At 37.4% G+C, this 9,106-nt stretch overlaps 3 protein-coding genes across 4 annotated transcripts in view; 1 reads left to right on the forward strand and 2 right to left on the reverse strand.

The window, feature by feature from the left end:
* Positions 1-1,147: 1,147 nt before the first annotated feature.
* Positions 1,148-2,455, forward strand: LOC109020786 (auxin-repressed 12.5 kDa protein-like). The gene is made up of 3 exons (XM_019003309.2): positions 1,148-1,415; positions 1,575-1,797; positions 2,135-2,455. The coding sequence occupies exons 1-3, from the start codon at positions 1,310-1,312 to the stop codon at positions 2,169-2,171; spliced, it is 366 nt and encodes a 121-aa protein (XP_018858854.1). The 5' UTR covers positions 1,148-1,309; the 3' UTR covers positions 2,172-2,455.
* A 704-nt stretch (positions 2,456-3,159) lies between these two features.
* LOC118347920 (putative E3 ubiquitin-protein ligase RING1a) lies at positions 3,160-7,310 on the reverse strand. 2 transcript variants are annotated; one of them, XM_035688217.1, is made up of 8 exons: positions 7,180-7,310; positions 5,835-5,916; positions 5,549-5,669; positions 5,416-5,457; positions 4,432-4,977; positions 4,137-4,244; positions 3,764-3,973; positions 3,160-3,586 (listed from the first exon to the last, which is right to left on the reverse strand). In XM_035688217.1, the coding sequence occupies exons 1-8, from the start codon at positions 7,271-7,273 to the stop codon at positions 3,530-3,532; spliced, it is 1,260 nt and encodes a 419-aa protein (XP_035544110.1). In that variant the 5' UTR covers positions 7,274-7,310; the 3' UTR covers positions 3,160-3,529. The 2 variants fall into 2 exon arrangements, with proteins under 2 accessions (XP_035544110.1, XP_035544111.1); XM_035688218.1 differs by lacking the exon at positions 5,416-5,457.
* A 1,468-nt stretch (positions 7,311-8,778) lies between these two features.
* The window catches only part of LOC118348028 (cell number regulator 8-like), a 1,798-nt gene continuing 1,470 nt past the window's right edge, over positions 8,779-9,106 (reverse strand). Inside the window, exon 3 of the mRNA XM_035688753.1 lies at positions 8,779-9,050. Coding sequence (XP_035544646.1) covers positions 8,779-9,050 — 272 coding nt within the window. The remainder of the gene's footprint in view (positions 9,051-9,106) is intronic.

Here is a 9,106-nt window from a genome sequence, read left to right on the forward strand (position 1 = left end):
AAGAAATTTATAATATTATTAAAAAATCGGTAGAAATGCTCAGGATCCAAAATGAGGACCCCAAGCATTTCTCTATTTTTATTGGTTTTGGGTAGCGAGGACAAGTCCCTTTCCACTTTCCAGAGACTAGAAGGCTCGCCGGAAAAGAAAAACAGAGATGCTAATAGGCAACATCAAGATTTATTCCTCCCCATACGGACGCAGAAGCAGGTATTATCCCAAATTATGTCCTGTTAAAGATTCACAAAGTTCATTTGTACGTCGAACAGTGCATATAGCCATATGGTATTTTGAAAGATCAAATAGCTCAAAACACCTACATTTCAACTACATTATCGATGATGACAATATATATTACACATGCACGTGTCAATAAAAGAATAATGCGGTTTTTTTTGTTTGTTTTTTTAAAGCCTCGAGCATCATTGATTCTTGGTGATACGAGCATCATCTAAATTCAACTAATGAAGACACTTTTGTCTTCAAAATGGCGACAAAAAGGCAATCAGTGTTCAGAAAAGGCCACGGGTGAGACCTACCTTTTTTTGTTTGTTTTTATTTTTACTTTGCTTTATTACATTTATATATAATTTACCTTGAAAATCCTTAAGAATACTCGTAGTCCCACCAAAAGCCTAATCCTTCCGAGGAATCACTCTGGACAAAGACGATCCCACTTTTGTCAAGCAGCTCAAAATACCACTGTAAATCACCACCGTTTATGAGTATGGCAGTATAGCACAAAGGATTGCATTCCAATGAGCGTTATTAAAGCAAAGGTGGGCCCCCAACTTGTCACATCCAAAGCACATTTCTTACATCGGGCCCCTCGTTTACTATGAGAAAAATACTCTTTTACCCATTTAATTTATCCATCTTATATATTTTTAATTTTTTTTATTTAATAATTAAGAAAGTTTTTATTAATGTATTGTTTTTTTTATTATTTTAAAATAAGAAAATATGATTAAAAAAATAAGAATAGCACCGCTCTTAGGACCAAGTATTGCCTAATTACAAAGGGTACACTTGTCAAGAAACCCCCGATCTACTCCCATTCCGATCTTGAAGAGATATTATTTTGCGGGTCCCACGTTGCCTAGTCTTCATCCTTATCTAACCCCATCTCTATTTTCCCACTTGTTTATTTTCTACATTTCCAGTGACAAACCAAAACTTAAGGACACTTGGAGGTGGTAAAACGCCCATCTGGAGATGGATATTAATTATTAAGTAGAAACTCTTCTATATATATACATGCATCATCAAAGAGGTTGACCCATTAGAGAAATAGATACAGAAAGCAAAGATGGTTCTGCTGGAGAAGCTTTGGGACGACGTTGTGGCAGGACCTCAGCCTGAGCGTGGCCTTGGCAGGCTCAGGAAAATCACCACCAAGCCCTTGAACATAAAAGGTACGCACGTGTGGTGAACGCAGTACTTTCATATATGTATTTTTATCTTTTGTTAGGATCATTGAAGTTGTGTGCGTGCATGCATCATTGCATGTTTATATATATATATATATATAATACTTGTGATGGATGGTCTTTAATTGCTTGGTGTTAATTTAGAAATTGAAGGAGAGGGGAGCAAGTTCCAGAGGTCGGCGTCGATACCGGCCAGCCCTGCGACACCAGTGACACCGGCAACGCCTTCGTCGACAACACCAGTTGCGGCGCGTAAGGACAACGTTTGGAGGAGCGTGTTCCACCCTGGTAGCAACCTTGCAACGAAGAGAATCGGTGGAGACATGTTCGACAAGCCACAGCCTAACTCTCCCACTGTCTATGACTGGTACGTACATATATATTAATTCAAGCATTTGCATGCAAGTTTACTCGGCAGAGCGTGATACCCACGCTCCTCCGGTGAGATTCTTTGGAATTTGGAAACAAAATATATAAACTCTAATTCATGGCAAGATCGGATCACAAGCTGCATCACACACCGATTATTTGACTACTTTTTGTGCAAATCTTTTGTTTTGCATGCTCCTCTTGTACAATCACGTTCTGAGATTTTCCTTTTTCGCCAGATTTTTTATACAAGAGTCGTTATCTATTTGTTTTTTTTTTTTTATTATTATTGTTAATGGATGGCTTGAATCTGACTGGTAAAGATGTGATGACAGGCTTTACAGTGGAGAGACCCGGAGCAAGCATCGCTGAGGTGTGTGGGGTTACCCAGGCTAGGGTTGTATGTATATAGCGTTTTATCTTTAGTTTACTGCAGGCAGTCTCGTTTCTATTGTATTTTGGTTACGTGCCCTCAACTAGGCTTGCTTTCTGAGTTGACTAGTGCGGGGGTTGTGCGAGTAATGCTAGGGTCTCCAACGGTGTGTTACCGTTTGTATGTTGATCTTGGTAACTCAGATCCATCTGCTCTGTAACGATGGTGATAGGCTACTTTTATTATTATTAATAATAATACAATAAAATATGTTGATTTTGAATTGTTTGTATTTTCTTGCTTTTAATTTACTTGGGAGATTTCTTCAATCCAGACAATGAGTTGAGAATATAATAGTTAATTAAATCTGGTACAGGCGTTTGAGAAAAAAAAAAAATCTAGTACAGGTTGATTATACAATGGGATTAGTTTTAAGGATAAGGACTACATTACCACTGCAATTTTATAAGAAAAATTGGACCCACATGCAAACACCGGATAAGGAGGCGGCCAGAAGAAAGAGGGACCATCTGGCATCTTGCTGAAGCCAGGCAGTTGGCCCATTCCTTGTCGATGTTGATCCCAAAATAAACGAAGACTTTTGCTGGCCTTGTGTGCGTGTATTTTACTAAATCGAACGTATATATCTGCTCTTATGCGCAACATCAACGTCAATAAAAGAAGAGGAACGGATAATAATGGATTAGAAAATAAAAATACGATGTCTACTTAGAACTACTCATATCTTATCTTGTGGAGAAATCTTGGAGATTCCGCAAACGTAATATATGTTTTTTATTTGGTTAATTCGTGTAATGGAATATGCATGGCTCTTAAAAATTTGTTTATACCTGAAAACAGCCCACAGCTAGTACCAAAACTACCATTTGAGCCGACTACTTGTATATTCTGACATGACCTCTCTCTCTCTCTCTCTCTTCTCTTCTCTCTCTCTCAACTTCTAATGGAATTTGTTGAACGAATGAATAAGGAAATGTGTAAAAACTGGGATGTGAATCATCATTGTACACAATTCATGAGAGTAAAAGAGTAGTCAGTTGTAAACACGTTTTCATGCAAGTCATGAGCCACGTTAACATATGAACTAATTGGGTGCGTGTGTTGTCGGTGGTTCCAAGCCACAGATTGCTTCAAAGCAAAATTTGACTGATCTGCGGACGTACATGAAACAATATCGAACCTTGATAAGTAGTAATAAGCTGGATGGAGACAAGTCGTTGTCCACTTTATGCATCTCTCGACTTCTTCAAACTCTATTATCTGAGATCTCCATTGATTGGGAGTATAATTATGTACCATAACTTTGGTAACCGAAGAGGATGAGAGAGCTTGTTCTTTAGGACAAACCCGTCACAAGATTCGAGTTCCACGACTTTCTCTCGTATGCCAGTAGCTGAAAGATTACAATTAAAACAGGAGGATCAATTTAGGAATCCAACCACAAACCAGAACATATGCCTAAACAACTGTACATAAAACTAAGTCTGAATGCTTCTTCTATGTTGGCATGAGTGCTTAAGGTTTGCAAAAGTATGAATCACTTATAAAAGAAAGATCTAGAAGTGATTACCAAATAGCCATTAATGAAGTTGTTAGGTACAAGTCCTGCCAAAGTTTCCTCCTCCCCTAAGATTTGCAACTTGTCTTTGCCTGGATCAATTATACGGGACATGGCCAGTGGAGAACTTGCAGAGGTCGAAAGGTTGATTTTTGAATGCAATTCTTTTACCAGGTGTATTGCTACTTCATCATCTTGGGTTGCAGTTTGCATGGCTACATACTATATTAACAGGCACGAGAACCAGTCCTCAGTAGAGAAGACACAATGCTTTACAATGTGATGAATTGAAATCAAATAAGGAAACAGGGTATAGAACTCAAAACAATAATACCACAACAAAAACATGAAAAGAAAAACAGGGTATAGGGTTTGGAAATAACACCTGGCACAGCTGTCTAATTGACAGGGTAGGCCTGCAGCAAAGGTAGGGTCTCTCCAAACTGGGTGTACTTTGTTCATCAAATGAAACGAGCATGAGGTTGATAGTCGACTGTAATAACAAAGAAAATATTCTACATGACAAGGAACACACTCTTTAATGCAACAGAGAGCTAGAAGCATTAAGTTTCAGATAAAAGAAAGAAAACAATGTCATAACCTAAGCCAAGTTGAAACCACAAATGGATTCTCAATTCCTTATCAGCCAAGTCCCAAGAAAATAATTCAACATACTTTACCTCATCATCATTTTTGTCTATGATACGTAGATAATCAACCAGTTTTGACAGGCGGCTGTTTCGAGCACTTTTACCATTTCCGCCACTCATACTGCCATATCGTGTGTGACTCCGCATGCCACCTTTGCCCCAGGCAAGCCTTTCTGAGCTGCTACTAACAAGTCCAACAGATGCACCCAAAGATTCTTTAGATTCTTTATTCACTTCAGAATCATTTTCATCACCACCTCCATCAGCACCAGCAGCTGCCAGAGAAGCCTGAGGAAATCGAGCCCCTCCCCATCTTTTGCTTCTTTTTGGTCTCACTTCAGTGTGCTCATCAGCAGAAGATGAATCTTTGCCTCCATCATTACCATTTGCATCCTCATTCTCATCAGATCCTTGACTTTCAGCAGCATTTCTATAGTTCCTCCTTCCTCTCAAATGAGCATTTCGATAGCCCCGTGATCTCCTAACAAATGCAACTGCAGTGGCTTTAGCCGTTGACCGCTTCTTACCCAAAGCTTCTGCTTGCCGCCGAAAAGTTTGTGCAATGGAAGCTTGAATCTATCAAAATAAAGCTAAATGACTAATGTATAGGTGGAAAAATAAGATGGCTAACAGTTGTGCTGGTCAACAATTATACGTGGAAGCCCAATCCTCAGATCGTCAAAATCAATGATATTGTACTATTCTATCAGAAGGCACTGTACTATTTAAAACAATAGAGGCTTGAGATTTTAAGGCATATCCCTGTAGTTTTATCACTGGCGTATGCCATGATTTTACATGAAAAACACATTATGTTCTCCTCATTTGCTTCCCTTTTTTTTATTTTTTTTATTTATTTATTTTTTCTGGTGACAATAAGGTTTTCCTTAAGATGCAATATTGGATCACAAAAACTTGACCCAAGGAACAATAATAAATGAACTTATGAACACCAAATAAATGGACAGGAGTAGCTGGGCACAAGGCTTCATTGCTGAACTTCAAAAACTATACCTGCTTATTGCGAGCCATTTCCTCATCATGGAAAGCCAGTTCCTAGGGCAGACGCACAATTTGAATGCATGACATAAGAAAATGATACTGTAAATCAAATTCTAATAGCGATGCCATATTGATTAGAATATACCTCTTCCTCGTACTTGTCAATATCTGGATACAAAGCAGCAATTAAGGCATCATAGTTAGGATCATCTCTTAAGGAGCGACGACTGGCACAATGGGTCCGGCAGGCAGGGCACTCATTGTTCCTGCAGTGAATAACAATTACCAATCTAAATAAGAAAATATTTTAGCTTACAGTTAAAATTTTTGAATAAACTCATGAGATCAGGACAAACAGCACTACCGGTGAAATTTGATCCCGGTGTTTCAATGAATCAAACATGCCCAAGAGAGATAAGAAGATGACATACCCCATCCGCATAGATTTGTCAATGCATTCCCTACAGAAGCGATGCAGGCATTCCATTACAGTTCTAGTTTTCCGAATGATCCCTACACATAAAAATAGGGAACAAATGATTATCCAAAAAAGAATAGGATAATAATTCAAAGCAGTGAACAATCAATGGCATCACATCCATACCATTTAAGAGATATGATACTTTATCCTATGGAGGTCAAGTATCTAGGTCTCATTTAAGAGCATGGGTTTTTTGTAAGTATTTCCTAGTCTGCTTGAAGACCCACATATCACTGCTACTTATGGATAAACACCAAAAAGTAATTAAGGAATAATAATAAACATCCAGTTAGAGTGCTAACAAAAAAGTTCACCTGTTGTTTACAAACAGAGCAAATCACACAGTAACACAAGTGAAAGGATCTAGAGTTCATAGACATGTCCCTATGATTTACATAGGCAAAGAGGAATCAAGCATCCAAATTCAAACATAGTCATTAACAAAGCAAATAAACTCACGGGTGTATTTTCTAGAAATAGGTCCCTGGATGGAAACCAGATAGAAAATAGATTAGTCTCCATATATCTACATCTAGAATAAGTTATCATGCAAAGATACATTTGATAGATTGTAACAACCTAAGGAAAACTCAAATCACACATAGGCATATACTTTAACAAGTCAATGTTACAATTGGAGCTCATTGGAATTATTGGAAAGGGCAAGAAATTCTCCCTCTAAACATTGAAGGATCTCATTCACCATTTTCCTATACTCTGTCCATGGCATTAAAATCTCCCACTTTATATCCCTAGCATTCTCATGAGGCCATTCCATTATAGGTGGCACAGCTCAAATCCCACACTTTTTGTCTAGAATTGGCTCTGATACCATTTGTAACGATCTAGGAAAAGCTCAATCCACATATGGGCTTATACTCCAAAAGAAATAATACAATTTTAGTCCATTGAAATGATTATAAAGGGCAACAATTTCTCACTTCTAAGCAATGTGGAATTTCATTCACCACCTTCTTCTACTCAATCTGAGGTATTATGTTGATGCCAATAGTGTTCACATGGTAGGTTCTATTGAAACAACAATTCTACAAGAAATTTCAGAAATATCAACTACCTGACTAGTGGGCATTAACTGAATGTTTATGGTCAAATGCACATATGTGGTGCTTTCAGACCATATTTATTTAATACTACATCAAACATGGACACCATATCTAAATAGAAGTGAGCATGCATCACCCTCTGGAAAGCAAATTAATAACCTTCCATATGGCTGTAGAAGAGCACCATATGCAACTATTTCTTATATTTAGCAAAAAATCACAAAATTTTACCTAGACAGATTGGACATTGTACTTCCTTACGTATATCTGACAGTTTCACTGCAACAAGTCTGCAAGGAAAAAGGAAGACAGATAATGTTACCATTCAACGTTAATGTTGTCTGCACTTCATACTCAAGTATGCTTTATAAAACTTACTGCCAGATATATAAACAATAAGAATTTGTATTTGAAACTCTGCAGAAAGGGAATGATCGACCTTCAGGTGAACCCCACTTCCCAACACCCAAACCAAAAGACCAACATCTTCTATTGCTTGTATTTCTTAATTAAATTGATATTATTATATCTTAGTAAATATAACCAGGACATGTAATCAAGCACCATGTAAAAACAACATGAATGGGGGAAAAAAGAAAAAAGTACCACAACTAAGCTGCACACACAACATATGAGATTGCGATCATACAGTCAGACATTTCAAAATGTAAATAGATATCATATCATTCTCGTGTTACAAACATAATTGAAGAAAGAAAGTATAAATTGCTGTTTTTTTCCATTAAATCTGTCTAAGATCACCTCAATTACGTGATACAACATGCAATTGATAATAATTTCCAAGTGAAAGAAATCATGTTCAAGCCATAGTTGCAACACTTAAATTGAAACAAGTTCTTGTATATTTTCACAAAAGCAGTTAGCAAGGAATCAGTATTTAATAAGATTTTATTACAATGGAGCAGGTTAATAGCTTTGTGTAAACACAAAATTTGAGGGGAATGTGGTCCTTAAGGTATAACCAAAGAATTTTACTATTAGGATAACACAGAGAGAATAAGACAAATGGCGTAGCTTCCAGCAAACAGTATTTAAGAAAGTCGAACCCCTGTTCCAAGATGGAATTTGGAGGAAAGGCTTTCCTGAAATGCCAACCTGAACCACACTATCAACACAGGTGTTTCCCACAAATAGAACATTCAGGGCCCAAAAGTCCCTCTGGGTCGAACTTGTCGCTCACCTGAATGGTAACAGATTACAGAAACAAATGTTCCCTTATGCTGTTAATACGCCAATCAAGACTGACATGTAGACTTACATTAGCAGCTTGGTGTTGCAGTTTTTCAGATTCCAAAGGCAGCAGTCTCAAAGTTTTAGCAATCACTCATGATGCAAAAGTATGAATTTTCTAGAGGGCAAACCCATCTTAATAACTATGAGTCATGTTTTCTGAGCGAAACACTGACTCATACATTCCGATAAAACCGTGAGGATTACATGTTAGGTCAAGCATACAAAAACCAGAGAGGAAGACTTTGCATGTTATAACTATTTGACATGTCCAGTAAATATATAAAACAATTAACATGTTTCAATATCCCAAGATCTAGAGATATTGTTCAAAAAAAAAATTGGCATCTCAGATTTACAAAATATACACCAGGAATATGGATGAATATGAAAATTTCGCATATGGGTGGCTCTCAAACCTTTGAACGCCAATATAGAGTTCTTGGGAAAACATCTATCAATTCACTGTTTAACATTGTCTAGTACTGCATCACTATCAAACCAAACAATTCACGTGCAAAAGATTTACATAACCCATCTGAGGTTTCAGACGAATTAAATTTATGGTCAGGACAACATTTAAAGTTTTCCCAACAAATAGTGGATCGCAGTTAATGGAAACTCCTGTAAACAAAAAGCACCATGGTTCCCAGGCTTGGAATTGAAATAGAAAACGTAATAATCATCATCACGCAAGTGAGCACCATAACAAGCCTTCATAGCTCTCCAAAATTTTTCATCACCAATAATCAAGAACAAAACGGCCAGTACAGGAGGTCTCCAATGATAAGGTGTCCATTTTAACCAACTCCTCGACCAATCTACGTGGATCATGTCAGAGCAATACATGACTAAATGCAATCAATACCAGGATGCAATTAAAAGATCCCTGATCAGCAGCCCCATA

Source organism: Juglans regia, chromosome 3 (genome assembly GCF_001411555.2).
Source record: "Juglans regia cultivar Chandler chromosome 3, Walnut 2.0, whole genome shotgun sequence".
Classification (NCBI taxonomy): Eukaryota; Viridiplantae; Streptophyta; class Magnoliopsida; order Fagales; family Juglandaceae; genus Juglans; species Juglans regia.

Coding starts and splice junctions, on each gene's coding strand:
- LOC109020786 (XM_019003309.2), top strand. CDS start 1,310: ATGGTTCTGCTGGAGAAGCTTTGGGACGACGTTGTGGCAGGACCTCAG. Junction 1,416..1,574: donor CAAGCCCTTGAACATAAAAG/GTACGCACGTGT, acceptor GTGTTAATTTAG/AAATTGAAGGAGAGGGGAGC. Junction 1,798..2,134: donor TCTCCCACTGTCTATGACTG/GTACGTACATAT, acceptor ATGTGATGACAG/GCTTTACAGTGGAGAGACCC.
- LOC118347920 (XM_035688217.1), bottom strand. CDS start 7,273: ATGGTAACATTATCTGTCTTCCTTTTTCCTTGCAGACTTGTTGCAGTG. Junction 5,670..5,834: donor GACAAATCTATGCGGATGGG/GTATGTCATCTT, acceptor TATTCACTGCAG/GAACAATGAGTGCCCTGCCT. Junction 4,978..5,415: donor AAATGGCTCGCAATAAGCAG/GTATAGTTTTTG, acceptor TTATTTTGATAG/ATTCAAGCTTCCATTGCACA.